General features: G+C 45.4%; 1 protein-coding gene across 1 annotated transcript; it reads right to left on the bottom strand.

The window, feature by feature from the left end:
* Positions 1-2,426: 2,426 nt before the first annotated feature.
* On the bottom strand, positions 2,427-10,799 carry IQCF1 (IQ motif containing F1). Its single transcript, XM_030810170.1, has 4 exons — positions 10,716-10,799; positions 10,431-10,535; positions 4,391-4,453; positions 2,427-2,887 (listed from the first exon to the last, which is right to left on the bottom strand). The coding sequence occupies exons 1-4, from the start codon at positions 10,716-10,718 to the stop codon at positions 2,441-2,443; spliced, it is 618 nt and encodes a 205-aa protein (XP_030666030.1). The 5' UTR covers positions 10,719-10,799; the 3' UTR covers positions 2,427-2,440.
* Between the last annotated feature and the right edge of the window lie 4,305 nt (positions 10,800-15,104).

Below are 15,104 nucleotides of genomic sequence, written 5' to 3'. Positions count from 1 at the left end.
AGTTGCACAAAGGGAAGATCAAATAAGAAAATGTATTAAAGATCATGGGAGCTAGGGGTGTCACTCTCAGAAAAGAAGAGGTAGAAATATGGAAAGGAGGCTGGGCACAGTGGCTCACACCTGTAATCCCAACACTTGGAGGCCGAGGTGGGTGGATCACTTGAGGTCAGGAGTTCAAGACCCGCCCAGCCAACATGGCAAAACCCCATCTTTACTAAAAATACAAAAATTAGCCAGTTTTTATGGTGGTCGCCTGTAATCCCAGCTACTCGTGAGGCTGAGGCAGGAGAATTGCTTGAACCAGGGAGCAGAGGTTGCAGTGAGCCGATATTGTGCCAGTGCACTCCAGTCTGGGCAACAAAGCCAGACTCCATCTCAAAAAGAAAAGAAAAGAAATATGGAAAGGAGAAAACTAGAGTGAATTCTTAAATTTGGGGTGGGATTGGAGGTATCAGTGTGAGCTCACAGATTTCAATATAGATAGGCACAGAAATGAACACAGATATAAATGTGCGATGCTTGTGCGTATACACAAACATGTATTTCCTGGCTCTGTCCACTGAGGAGGCCTGGGAGTGGGAGTACCTCAACAATGATGAGCATGCCTCCATGTGCTCTGCTGGGCCACTCCAGCTGACCCCAGAATTGGCTGCTTTTTCCATGGCTACCAGTATTTAAGGCTTGTTTGTGACCCCTTTCCTTGTTTTGATGCTGATGCAGGATTTCGTTTTAGCTTTATTGAGGTATAATTAACAAAGTTAAATACAATGTAGGTGTACAAACTTGATGTTTTGAAGATGCTAGTTTTTAGGGTGCTTGACTGTTTACCCTGGAAGGTGGGGAAGGTTAGCGCCAGTTCACAGCTCAGGACACTGCTCTCAGAGAGGGGAAATGACTTGTCTATGGCCACAGGGCAGTGAGAGGTGGAGCAGACGGTCAGAGCTCTGTGCTCCGATACTCTGAACACAGGACAACAGGGGCGAGGAGAAAGACAAGAATCCTTCAGAGTGGGTATGAGAGACCCAGGCCCTGAATGAGACACAAGGGGCAGGACATGGCAGGACAGAGCAGGAAATACAGAGCTCATGCCCGAAAGCTAGAGCCTGAGACTTCTGGACAGCGTCTCAGAACATCTATGAGCTGAGGGACCAGCTCTCCAGGGCACAGTCACTGAAGCAGGGCTGGACATAGGGCTCTGACCCAGACCTCAGAATTCCCCCTCTCTGCAGGGAACCACAGGACAGGGACAGCAGTGTTGACAGGCAGAGGTTCAGCCTAATCTTAACCTGTTTTTTTGTTGTTATTAATTTTTTAATTTATAATTGACAATAATTATACATAATTATGGGGTACAATGTTGTATTTCAATGCATGTATATATACTATAATGACCAGATTGGGTTATTTACCATATCCATCACTTGAAACATTTATCATTTCTTGTAGTGACAACATTCAAAATCTTTTTTTAAGTATCTAGAAATATATACTACACTGTTACCTGCTAAATGGCAAACAGGTATATGAAAAATTGTTCAACATCACTAATCATCAGAGTAATGCAAACCTTCACCTCTTAATTGGCCCTTATCATCACCTGGGCCCCAACCCCACCCCAGCTGGCAGCATTTCACAGGGAGGGACTTTCAGAGGAGCCAGCTCTACCTGGATTAGCCCTTGCAGAAGTTGGGCCAGCGGGGAGGGTAAGGAACACAAGACTAATGCCTCCTCAGCTCCTGCAGCTGTGATAGCCTGAGGTCTAACACTCACCAGAGGGTTGGATTGGCAGCAAAATGCCCTCTCTCCCACCTCCTTGCCTGTGGAACCTCTCATGCCAGCCTGGTCTGGAGGAAAATGAGTCCCAGCTTTCATATGGGGCTCGAGGGCAAGGGACAGATGGAGTTTGGGGTGAGGATGAGGACTTGAGTTATGCTAACAGCTTCCAGTTTGGGTCTCAGATTCTTAGAAGCCAAGTATAAGGACATAGCCCCCAGTGCAGCAAGGAGACAAGATCACAGGGCTTGGGGTTGGGGGGCTCCTCTCAGTCCTAGGGGTTGGGGAACAAGCCCTGAGCAACCAGACCCAGATGGGTGAATTCCTGGAGAATGTGCTGCCATTGCCATGACCACCACCTGCCAGGCTTCCATTATACCCAGCCCTAGGGAGGGTGCACTATGTACACAGAATGATGTAAATATGAATGATGCTCCATGGAGTTGGCCAATTGACGGGTCTGTACCCCCAACTTTCCTTCCTACGGCAGACATTGCTAATCAATCACAGTCTCTGCTCAGTCTGGAAAAGAGGCTCAGAGTCCTGCTCCACATGAGGCCTCAGACAAGCCCTGCCCATTCCTCAGAGCTGGTATATGAAATGCTAAATATCTGCCATCCATTGCTCTGACCTGAAGCTCGTCAGAGACTATCTGGAAAAGACCACTTCATTCCTTTATTGAGAAGGGAATACACTCTGTCACAATGCAAGGCCCTGAGTCCAGCAAGATCTCCAGCTGGAGATGCAGCTGGTTGGCTGTGACTCTGTACTGGCCCTTGATGAACCCCCGGGAAGCACAGGAGCGGCACCTCCAGTAGGCCTGGATAATGCGAACAGCATTGAGCACCTGGCAATAGCGCCTGCGGATGCGCCACATGCGGGCCTGGGACTGCAGTGTGACTGCTGCCCACTCCTCCCGGGAGAAGGCCTCTAGCGCTGCCCGCCGCCTCTTCTTCAGAATCTTGGACAGTATCAGCCGCCACCAGCACTGAATGATGCAGGCACTGAGGGCTGCGTGCAACAGTGCCCGACGCACCAGGGTGCCTCGCCACCAGGCCTGGATCTTGGTGGCTACCATATCTTTGTCAGAGAGCTTCTTTTGGTTTTCTGGGGGCTTTCAAGAAAAAAGAGGGACCTTCAGAGAATGCTCCCCACTGGCTTCAGCCCTGGGATGTGCCAGGAAAGGCCCTGATTCCCTATCAGCAACTGTCTCTTTTTCTGGAATTCAGGAGCACTGGGCAGGGCACTGGCTGGAACCAGAAGATCAGGTAGATGTCCTGCCTCTGCCATCCTCTGGTTGATAGCCACAAGCACATCACCTTGCCCCTGGGTCTCAGTGTCCTCCCCATCTTGGGGCACACCAGCCCTAGCTACCTCATCCAGTTTTCCATGGACCTTGTTGACCAGCAAGAACGCTGTGATATAGGGTCAGAGGGTTACCATGTTCCACTCAGGCCTGACACTTTCTTTCAGACCCCTTCCACCTGCTGGAGAAGTCACATCCTTTGCCGGCCCTGCCCTCTCATCCCTGACAACAGTTCATAGCCACAGCCTGTTCTCTCCCTCTGTCATGTCTGAAGACTAAACCCTGATTTTTTTCTATCTTGCCCAAGTTCCTATCTAAGGGGTCTGGGGAGTCATGCCCCACAAATCATAACTTCTCATCAGATGGGTTTTATTTAACCCTATATATTGTGACTTATTTTCAAACCTGACCCTGGCATAACATTACCAGACAAGGAAGAAAAATATTTTATCCCAAAACATGTTTCTTTGCCATATTTTGAAATGGCCCTGCAAAGCTGTTCTTCCTGGAGGAAAATTTGCATCTGAATCTCTATTAACATAGCTAGATCTTTTTCTTCCAGACCCTCCCAATCCTAAAGAGATTAACTAAGATCTGAATAGGAAACATTTGTCATCTGTTGTCTCTAAGGGGAGACACTACAAGACTTCAAAAGAACTTTGGTCTCCACAATCTTTTATCTTAACCCAAATGTTCCCTTTCTATGAATCTCAGGTCTTTAGACAAACTCAACCAATTGTCAGTCAAAAGATGTTTAAATTCACCTATAGCCTGGAAACACTGCCCTCCCCCCAGCCACCACTATGAGTTGTCCCACCTTTCTGGACCAAATCAATGTATTTCTTAAATGTATTTGATTGATGTCCCATACCTCTCTAATTTGTATGAAACCAAGCTGTGCCTGGACTACCTTGGGCACATGTTCTCAGGACTTCCTGAGGGCTGTGTCATGGACCATGGTCACTCATATTTGGCTCAGAATAAATCTCTTCAAATATTTTGCAGAGTTCAACTCTTTTCTCTTTTCATCAACATGTCATAGTATTAAAAGTTCCTCCACCCCAAAGTTCAAACTCTTACATCTCTTCCCTATCATCATTTTTCTTAACTTTCACATTTTAAATCTTAATTCACAAGCACACATACAGGCACAAGCTCAAACACGCACGCACACACACACACACGCACACACACGCACACACACACACATACTTCTAACTGAGCCCAGCTTCCCACATCATGGTCATTCCATTCCACAAGCACAGCCCCCACATCCCCAGCCCCAGCCCTGTGTGGTTTGGGAGGTCATACTTTTTCTAATTTCTCATTGGCATTGTCCACTGTCTGTGTCTCAACCAGAACTGGAGTTTTAGCCTGAAAAGGAAATGGGGAAAGAGAACGGACAAGATTGAGTTTATTTCTCTTCTTAGCCCAGCACTGTTAGATATGAGTTCTAAATTTCTCTTCAAAGAATCAATGTCAGTATGTTCAATTCTTTGCCTTCTACTTTTAAATTTAACTTCCTCATAAAGCAAGCTTTTTCAATTACCTGCTCCACCCTGACTCATTCCCATTACCTGCTCAGTCTCCACCCTGACTCATTCCGATTTCCTGCTCTGCCATAACCATTTTTCCCACGGAACCACTCACCCCATCACTCTCTTTAAATTAGCCGATCAGAATTAGTTTAGCCTGTGCGGTGTAACCCTAGACAATAGGGGAACGACACAGCAGCAGGGGCCACAGGCATCAGGGATAAGAACCCCTTCCCCTCCCTTGTCCAAGTGTGCACTCACCATTGCTCCATCTGAAAGGGTGCACCCTTCTATAGAAGTACGTTGCCTTGCTAAGAATTAAAATTTTATATTCGAGCGCTATTTCTTTTGCGGCACCGAAGCTTTACTTATAACAATTTGGGGGCTCACCTGTGATTACATTCCCCTCCAGGGGCGGTCTCTGGTTCTCCCTCGTGAGGAGGCATGCCCCACCCCCTTGTGGCAGCCTCAGGGGTGAAAAATCAGGACCCACCCAGTGCGAGGAATAACGTGAGCTCTCAGCAACGCGGAAAGAAACTGGCCAGTAACTTAGCTTAAAGGATCCTCACACACTGCGGCAACAACTCTGTGCACAGACCAAGGAAGGAGAAACTGTGGGAGCCAATAAAGTACTTCTTTGGTGGTCAAATTCTGGAGGGCTAAATGTGTGTGCGTGAATGATCACAAACAACCCTACTTGCAGTCTTGTTCGTGTGGACGGTGACGAGTCCTACTGATGGACGGAGTGAGTGGGTCCTCTCTGCAGTTCTGTAGCTACCTCTTGTGGCCTAGGGCGGATCCTGCCATGGGATTTATACCAGCACGCCAACACTAAGGCGAGACGCCCCAGGATTTGAGGGGTTGAGCCTTCCGGGGCAGGCAAGGCGAGAGGTCCCTGCTTTGAGGGGTCGAGCCTTCCGCAAATTTCAGGGGGTTGAACCTCGCACAAACCTCCAGTAGTAAGAAAAATATTCAGAACACCAATTTCCTTTCTTCTCAGGGGAAGAAAGAGTAGCTCCACTCCCAATGGTCCCTCCCCTAGGGGAAGGGGAAGGAGAGGGGAGAACAGCAGTATAAGCGGCTGGCAAAGGCAGGGAAAGACCAGCAAAGAGGAAAGAGAAACTGGGAGAGGAAGTCAGAGAGAAACACAGTTAAAGAGAGAGAGAAAGAGACAGACAAAGAGGGAGTCAGAGAGAGAGAGATGGAAGTAGTAAAGAGAAAATAGTGTATCCTCTTCCTTTAAAAGCCAGGGTAAATTTAAAACCTATAATTAATAATTGAAGGTCTTCTCCAGGACCCTATAACTCTCCAATACCACCTTGTTGTCAGTGTAAACAAGGGCATAGCCCGAAAGCACTGAGGCCACTGACAACCTATAGCCTTCGTAATCAAAAATCCTTAATCCAGTAACCTGCGGGTGGCCCAAATGCATTCAATCTGTAGCGGCAACTGCTTTGCTAACAGAAGAAAGTAGAAAAATAAGTTTTAGAGGAAACCTCCTTATGAGCACACTTCAGATCAGAACTATCCTAAGTCAAAAAAAAAAAGGCAAAAAGGTAGCTTACTGACTCAAGAACCTTAAAGTATGAGGCTATTCTATTAGAAAAAGAGGATTTAACACTAACCACTGAAAATTCCCTTAACCCAGGTTTCCTAACAGGGGATCTAGACCAGACCTACGAGGAACTCCCTTCAGGACAAGATGATAGATGGTTCCGCCCGGGTGATTGAGGGAAAAAGACACAATGGGTATTCAGCAAGTGATAAGAAAACTCTTGTAGAAGCAGAGTTAGGAAAATTGCTCAAACCTGCAAGCTGTTTGCACTCAGTCAAGCCTTAAAGTACTTACAGAATCGGGAAGGAGCCATCTATACCAATGCTAAGTTAATATGGACTGAACGAGGTCTTATTAATACCAAAGAATAATTGAAATCCCGAACTTACAAGGTTTTCAACAAAAGTAAAGTTTGCGAAAAGTTAACATTGTAACATGTATTATCCTAACTTCTAATCTTGTGGCCTTAAAACAATCTAGTCCACAGGCATGAAGGAAGTTCACATTGGAAAAGAATGGTTATCATCTTCGAGAAAAAAAAAAGGGGGTGGGGGGAGAATTTATGTAAAAAGGAACGTTATATGGTAAATTCTTGTCCTAAAATAAATTAACTGGTTGTTTAAAGAAAGGGGTGTTTGCAACAAGTCAGAAAATTGAGGCATGTCGAAGAATTATCTGTGAAAGTCATGAAAAAATAGTTTTAAAAGGGAATTTATGCAGGAAGTGTCGTATAATTTTAAAGTAATTAGGCCTCCTGAATGTAAAACTATTGAAGAAACAGTTTCTGTGCAAGGTGTGTAAGGAAAGTAAAATATACCTTTGGTAAAAGGATTATAAGGAGGCATAAGAATGTGGATTTTTACCTACATTAAAAAGGTTAAAAAAATTTTGTTTTAAAGGTTTAAGCAAGTTTTGAAACGTTAATTGTAAAGGAAGTTCTGTATGTAAACATATTGGCTAAAGTTAAAGGGGTACCATCCAGTTTTTCTGTGAACTGGACATTGAAATAAAAGCACAACAGGTTTTTCTTGAAGCGCTAACCTGCTCTTTAACAAAAATTATAAAAGGTTAAAAAGAGTCTATAAAATTCTTACCTTATGGTCAGACATCAAAAATTGGATAAATATATCTACAAGGTTTTATTAAAATTAAGTTTAACATTAATAACACACTTAATGTAAAGGTGAAATTTAGCTTATCTGGTATAAAAATCATACAGGCTTGTCAAATATAAAATGGTGCTTGGCTTTCTTTGGTCTAAAAACTAATAAAAATAGGTGCTAAAGGAAATTTCTCAGTAAGAAGGCACCAAGGACTATAAAGTCCACTGCTGATGTCCCCACGTTTAAAACAAATGGTCAATTTCTTAGAAATCATATACTTTCCTTTCCCTCAAAACTAAAAGTCTTTTAGCACAGGTACCACCCCTAGAATTTCTGGTAAACCAGCACCAGCCTAAAGATCACATTCTCATCAAAGGGTGGAAAGCAGGAAAACTGCAGCCAGCCTGGGAAGGACCCTACCCTGTGCTGCTAACCACCGAGACTGCTGTTGTACAGCGGAAAGGGGATGGACTCATCACACCTGAGTCAAGAAAGCGCCGCCCCCTCCAGAGTCGTGGGCTGTAGTCCCAGGGGAAAACCCTACTAAACTAAAGCTAAGAAGAATTTAACTCTCTTTCATCTATTCTATTACTCTTTCTTCTTTCCTCGCTCTATTGCTGACCATCTAGTTATTACATAACCAAGTCAATTTCTCTTCAAACTATTGCATTTGAGGCTTCCCTTGTTATACCCTGTGGGGAACTGCCAAGTCAAAGACAGCTCTCTACTTCAGAAAAGTACCTCTGTCCCTCCTGCCTCTCCTCAGACTGGGCATTAGTGAATTGGGACTATTTAATCCAGGGAGATTTTGATAAAGACCCCAGTGTCAACCAGGAGTCTTGCCCCGCAATGTAGAGTTTTTATACCATAGTTGGTCCAGCATTCTGTGGACCACTAAAGAGCAAGGATGGACTGCCCCAACCGGTTTTTGTAATTTCCTAAAACCATACATTCATTGTACTAGAGGGACAGCCCGTGCCTCCCACTAACTGTCAGCTAAACCAGTGCAATCCTATACAGGTTATTATCTTGAATCCTCAAAGTTCTTTCCCTTTTCTAAGCCAGTTCCCTTCTTTAAGCCAGTATTATGGTATGGGGGCTGAGGTTTCAGGGACAGACTCTATTGGATTCTTTGAAATGCATTTCTTTGAACCCCGGCCGCCTGCACCTTCCTCTAAGCCTTCTTCCAAAACCTCTCACATGGAACAATTGCTCCTCCTCCATCTAACAACAAGACCAAGATAGCTATCGTAGAAGCGAAAGATTTAAAACAAACTTTGGCAATTAACACAGGATACCAAGATGCAAATGCCTGGTTGGAATGGATCAAATATTCCGTCAGCACATTAAACAAAAGCAAATGTTATGCTTGGGCCCCCAGCAGGCCAGAGGCCCAGATTGTCCCCTTTCCACTAGGGTGGTCCTCCAGTTGACTGGGTGTGGGCTGCATGGTAGCTCTTTTCCAGGATTCTACAGCCTGGAGTAACAAGTCGTGCCATGCTCTCTCTCTCTCTGCTATATTCTGAAGTCCGGCACCCTGTGGGTCGGCCCCTGAGGGTCATCCAGCTTCCATCTCCCAATACTAAGTTCACTTCGTGTCTCTCACGACAGGGAGGAAACTTAGCATTCCTTGGAGACCTGAAGGGATGCAGTGAGCTTAAGAATTTTCAAGAGCTTATCAATCAGTCAGCCCTTGTTCATCCCCGAGGGGATGTGTGGTGGTATTGTGGTGGACCTTTACTGGACACTCTGCTGAATAACTGAAGTGGCACTTGTGTTTTAGTCCAATTGGCTATCCCTTTCACCCTGGCATTTCATCAACCAGAGGAAGGAAAAATAAGACATTGTAAAGTAAGAGAAGCCCCTTATGGGTCTTTTGACTCTCACGTCTATTTAAATGCAATTGGAGTCCAACAGGGAATACCAGATCAATTTAAAGCCTGAAATCAAATAGCTGCAGGATTTGAGTCAATATTTTGTTGAGAGACAATTAATAAAAATGTAGATTGAATAAACTACATCTGCTACAACCAACAGCGATTTATTAACTACACTAGAGATGGTGTTAAAGGAGTAGCTGAGCAATTAGGGGCTACCAGCCAGATGGCTTGGGAAAATAGGACAGCCTTAGACATGATAATAGCAGAAAGAGGAGGAGTTTGCATCATGATTAAAACTCAATGTTGTACTTTCATCCCAAACAACACTGCCCCTGATGGAAGTATAACAAAGGCATTGCGAGGTCTGACTGCTCTGTCCAATGAGTTAGCCAACAACTCAGGGGTAAATGACCCCTTTACAGGACGGCTAGAAAAGTGGTTCAGTAAATGGAAAAGAATTATAGCCTCAATTCTCACTTCCCTGGCAGCCGCAATGGGTGTATTTATTCTTGTCGGGTGCTGTGTCACGCCATGCATCCATGGGTTGGTGCAGAGAGTCTCATAAAAACAGCACTTACTAAAACCTCCCTTAACTATCCTCCACCTTATCCAGAGAAGCTTCTTCTTTTGGAAAATCAAGCAGAACATCTAAGCCAAGACATGTTAAAAAAGTTTAAAGAGAAAGAGCTGTAAGGAAATGCAAGAGGAGGAGTTGTTAGGTATGAGTTCTAAATTTCTCTTCAAAGAATCAGTATGTCAATATGTTCAATTCTTTGCCTTCTACTTTTAAACTTAACTTCCTTGTAAAGCAACCTTTTTCAATTACCTGTTCCACCCTGACTCATTCTGATTACCTGCTCCACCCTGACTCATTCCCATTACCTGCTCAGTCTCCACCCTGACCCATTCCGATTTCCTGCTCTGCCATAACCATTTTTCCCACCAAACCATTCACTTAGCCAATCAGAATTAGTTTAGCCTGTGCGGTCTAACCCTAGCCAATAGGGGAATGACACAGCAGCAGGGGCCACATGCATCAGGGATAAGAACCCCTTCCCCTCCCTTGTCCAAGTGTGCACTCACCATTGCTCCATCTGTAAGGGCGCACCCTTCTACAGAAGTACATTGCCTTGCTGAGAATTAAAAAGAAAACTTTATATTCGAGCGCTATTTCTTTTGCGGCACTGAAACTTTACTTATAACAGCACCATGCAAAAGACACTAGCCACAAGCACTAGGACATGGGATCAATGACATCCAAGTCAGGGCTCCTCCTACCTCTGCCTTGGACTCTGCTCCTAAGGACAAATGGGTCGGCGTCTCCTTCTGCTGAGGCTCATCTTCTTTTGAGGGTTCCTTCGTCTTTTTGGGCTGCTTCTCCTCCTGCAATCAGCATTAGGGGAAAGGCAAGAGTGAGGCTGCTGTCCCTCCCTCTCCATTCAATATGGCACACATCCCCAGCTTCCAGGGCTTCTTAGAGTCTTCGGTGTCAGGGGGTCCCTTCACCCTGGGAGATCTATGGGGACATCCCTAACAAGCCTGGTGTGTCTGGCTTTCTCTTACCATTGGTCACATATGGATTGATTGTAGACAGTTCAAATCCCCTCATATCTGTGTTCATCCAGCCATAGCATAGGCAGGAAGTGTGGAGGAAGAAAGGCCTGTGATGTCATAAGGGCACCTGTGACTCAGGCACCAGATGGCTCCTAACAAGTGAGCCCCCTCCAAGGGAAAGACAAAAGCACTGCCCATTCTTTTCTGCCAGAAATGGCCAAAGCCCTGACTTCAAAGGCAAGATGCCAGAAATACTGGCCCATTGCTGTAAAGGTTTATAAAAAGCCAGTCATTTCTAATAACATTTAATTGAAAAAACTTGGCCAGGTGCAGTGGTTCAGGCCTGTAATCCCAGCACTTTGGGAGGCCGAGGCAGGCAGATCAACTGAGGTCAGGAGTTTGAGACCAGCCTGGTCAATATGGCGAAGCCTTGTCCCTACTAAAATTACAAAAATTAGCTGGGTGTGGTGGCTGTCACCTGTAATCCCAGCTACTCAGGAGGCTGAGACAGGAGAATCGCTTGAACCCAGGAGGTGGAGTTTGCAGTGAGCCAGGATCATGCCACTGCACTCCAGGCTGGGCAAGAGAGCAAGACGCCATCTCAAAAAAAAAAAAGAAAAGAAAAAACTTAAATAGCCAACTTAAATAATCAATAGGGGATTAATTTAATGATGCATAATTCATTCATACTATAAAATACTACATAACTATTAAAAATAATGAATTTGATCTATATTACTAATGAGGAAAAATATAAAGATGTATTTATAAGTAAAAAACTAAAGTTCCTTTTGATCCCACTATGTAAACAAAACTAGGAACATAATTATACACATAAAATTGAATAATTTATGCCAGAAGTTATTATATGACACACATTATATGTTGTAAATGAATATAAAGAAGAAAAAGTATATATACCAAACTATTACCAATGATTACCTTTGGAGAGGAGAGTTAAATTGCTGACTCATGCCTAACACAGTCCCCAAGGAACCCCATGAGGGCCTGAGGACTAGCCTGGACTCCATCTGAGGCTCAAATGGGTTCAAGCGCTCTCCTGTCTTCCTCTGTCCCTGGGGTCTCAAAGCCACAATCAGATGGATGGGGGTGGCCACTGCACAAGCACGGCCCCTTTCTGCCTGATCTCGGCCTCTGAAGACCCAGCTGGACAGGGTAAGGCCATGAGAGGCACAGCCCCTGGGGTCACTGAGGAGTGCACTTGAAATGTATAGGGTGAGTACGGGAGAAGTGTAGGGGGAATGTAGGGAAGAGGAGGAGGCCATTTGAGGCTGGGATGTGAAGTTAATGGGATGAGGGGGTGGGGAATATGGGAATACATTGAAAGATGTGGGAAGTTGTGGGTGTGATATAGTTTGGCTCTGTGTCCCCACCCAAATCTCATCTTGAATTTTAACTCCCACAATTCCCATGTGTTGTGGGAGGAAGCTGGTGGGAGGTGATTGAATTATGGGGGCAGGTCTTTCCTGTGCTGTTCTCATGATAGTGAATGAGTCTCAAGAGATTTGATGGTTTTAAAAATGGGAGTTTGGGCTGGGTGCAGTGGCTCATGCCTGTAATCCTAGCACTTTGGGAGGCCGAGGTGGGAGGATCATGAGGTCAGGAGATCAAGACCATCCTGGCTAATATGGTGAAACCCTGTCTCTACTAAAAATACAAAAAATTAGCCGGGTGAGGTTGTGGACACCTGTAGTCCCATTTACTGGGGAGGCTGAGGAAGGAGAATGGCGTGAACCCTGGAGGCAGAGCTTGCAGTGAGCTGAGATTGTGCCACTGCACTCCAGCCTGGGCAACAGAGCAAGACTCCATCTCAAAAAAAAAAAAAAAAAAAAAAAGGCAGTTTGCCTGCACAAGCTCTCTCTTTGCCTGCTGCCATCCATGTAAGACGTGATTTGTTCCTCCTTGCCTTCCACCATGATTGTGAGGCCTCCTCAGCCATGTGGAACTGTAAGTCCAATTAAACCTCTTTCTTTTGTAAATTGCCCAGTCTTCGGTATGTCTTTTCAGCAGCTGAAAATGGACTAATACAGTAAATTGGTACCAGTAGAGTGGGGTGTTGCTGAAAAAATACCCAAAAATATGGAAGCAACTTTGGAGCTGGGTAACAGGCAGAGCTTGGAACAGTTTGGAGGGCTCAGAAGAAGATAGGAAAATGTGGGAAAGTTTGGAACTTCCTAGAGATTTGTTGAATGGCCTTGACCAAAAAGCCTGATAGTGATATGGACAATAAGGTCCTGGCTGAGGTGGTCTCAGATGGAGATGAGGAGCTTCTTGGGAACTAGACCAAAGGTGACTCTTATGTTGCCAAAAAGAGACTGGCAACATTTTGCCCCTGCTGTAGAGATTTGTGGAACTTTGAACTCGAGAGAGGTGACTTAGGGTATCTGGCAAAATAAATTTCTAAGCAGCAAAGCATTCAAGATGTGACTTCGGTGCTGTTAAGAGCATTCAGTTTTATAAGGGAAGCAGAGCATAAAAGTTCAAAAAATTTTCAGCCTGACAATGTGATAGAAAAGAAAACCCCATTTTCTAAGAAGAAATTCAAGCCGACTTCAGAAATTTGCATAAGTAATGAGAAGCCGAATGTTAATCCCCAAGACAATGGGGAATATGTCTCTAGGACGTGTCAGAGGCCTTCACAGCAGCCCCTCATCGCAAGCCCAGAGGCCCAGGAGAAAATGGTTTCATGGGTTTGGCCCAGAGTCCCCGTGCTGTGTGCAGCCTAGGGACTTGATGGCCTGTGTCCCAGCCACTCCAGCCATGGCTGAAAGGGGCCAATGTACAACTCAGGCTGTGGCTTCAGAGGGCCAAGCCCCAAGCCCTGGCAGCTTCCACATGGTGTTGAGCCTGTGAGTGCACAGAAGTCAAGAATTGGAGTTTGGGAACTTCCGCCTAAATTTCAGAGGATGTATGGAAATGCCTGGATGCCCAGGCAGAAGTTTGCTGCAGGGGCTGGGCTCTCACAGAGAATCTCTTCTAGGGCAGTGTGGAAGGGAAATGTAAGGACAGAGCCCCACACAGAGTCCCTATTGGGGAACCGCCTAGTGGAGCTGTGAGAAGAGGTCTACTGTCCTCCAGACCCCGGAATGGTAGATCCAGCTTGCACTGTTCGCCTGGAAAAGCCACAGACACTGAACGCCAGCCCGTGAAAGCAGCTGGGAGGGAGGCCGTACCCCGCAAAGCCACATGGGTGGAGCTGCCCAAAACCATGGGAACCTACCTCTTGCATCAGCATGACCTGGATATCAGACATGGAGTCAAAGTAGATCATTTTGAAGCTTTAAGATTTGACTGCCCCACTAGATTTTGGACTTGCATGGGGCCTGTAGCCTCTTTGTTTTGGCCAATTTCTCCCATTTAGAATGGTTGTATTTACCCAATGCCTGTACCCTCATTATATCTAGGAAGTAACTAACTCGCTTTTGATTTTACAGGCTCATAGGCAGAAGGGACTTGCCTTGTCTTGGATGAGATTTTGGACTGTGGACTTTTGAGTTAATGCTGAAATGAGTTGAGACTTTGGGGGACTGTTGGGAAGGCATGATTTGTTTTGAAATGTGAGAACATGAGATTTGGGAGGGGCCAGGGGTGGAATGATATGGTTTGGCTCTGTGTCCCCACCCAAATCTCATCTTGAATTATAACTCCCACAATTCCCACATGTCGTGGGAGGAACCTGGTGGGAGGTGATTGAATTATGGGAGCAGATCTTTCCTGTGCTTTTCTTGTGATAGTGAGTGAGTCTCACAAGATCTGATGGTTTTAAAAAATAGGAGTTTGGGCTGAGCGTGGTGGCTTACACCTGTAATCTCAGCACTTTGGGAGGCTGAGGCGGGCAGATCACCTGAGGTCAGGAGTTCAAGACCAGCCTGGCTAACATGGTGAAACCCTGTTTCTACTAAAAATACAAAAAATTAGCTGGGCATGGTGGCTCGTGCCTGTAATCCCACTACTCAGGAGGCTGAGACAGGAGAATCGCTTGAACCTGGGAGGCAGAGGTTACAGCGTGCCAAGATCACACCATTGCACTCCAGCTTGGGCAACAAGAGCAAAACTTTGTCTCAAAAAAAAAAAAAAAAAATGGGGGTGTGCCTACACAAGCTCTCTTTGCCTGCTGCTATCCATGTAAGACATGACTTGCTCCTCTTTGCCTTCTGCCATGATTGTGAGGCTTCCCCAACCATGTGGAACTGTAAGTCCAGTTAAACTTCTTTCTTTTGTAAATTGCCCAGTCTTGGGTATGTCTTTATCAGCAACCTGAAAATGGACTAATAGAGGGTGTGACAGAGAAAGTGTGATATGTGTTCATTTGAGGATAATAGGATACAGGCCTTTGTTGTAACACTAGTCAGTTTTTTACTTCCCCCAACTCCCAAC

This window comes from Nomascus leucogenys, chromosome 4 (assembly GCF_006542625.1).
Source record: "Nomascus leucogenys isolate Asia chromosome 4, Asia_NLE_v1, whole genome shotgun sequence".
Lineage (NCBI taxonomy): Eukaryota > Metazoa > Chordata > Mammalia > Primates > Hylobatidae > Nomascus > Nomascus leucogenys.
Note: the sequence above shows the minus strand (reverse complement) of the source record. Positions and strands in the feature narration are given on the sequence as shown.

Coding starts and splice junctions, on each gene's coding strand:
- IQCF1 (XM_030810170.1), bottom strand. Junction 4,454..10,430: donor GAGCAGAGTCCAAGGCAGAG/GTAGGAGGAGCC, acceptor TTTCCTTTTCAG/GCTAAAACTCCAGTTCTGGT. Junction 2,888..4,390: donor CCAATGAGAAATTAGAAAAA/GTATGACCTCCC, acceptor TTTTCTTGAAAG/CCCCCAGAAAACCAAAAGAA.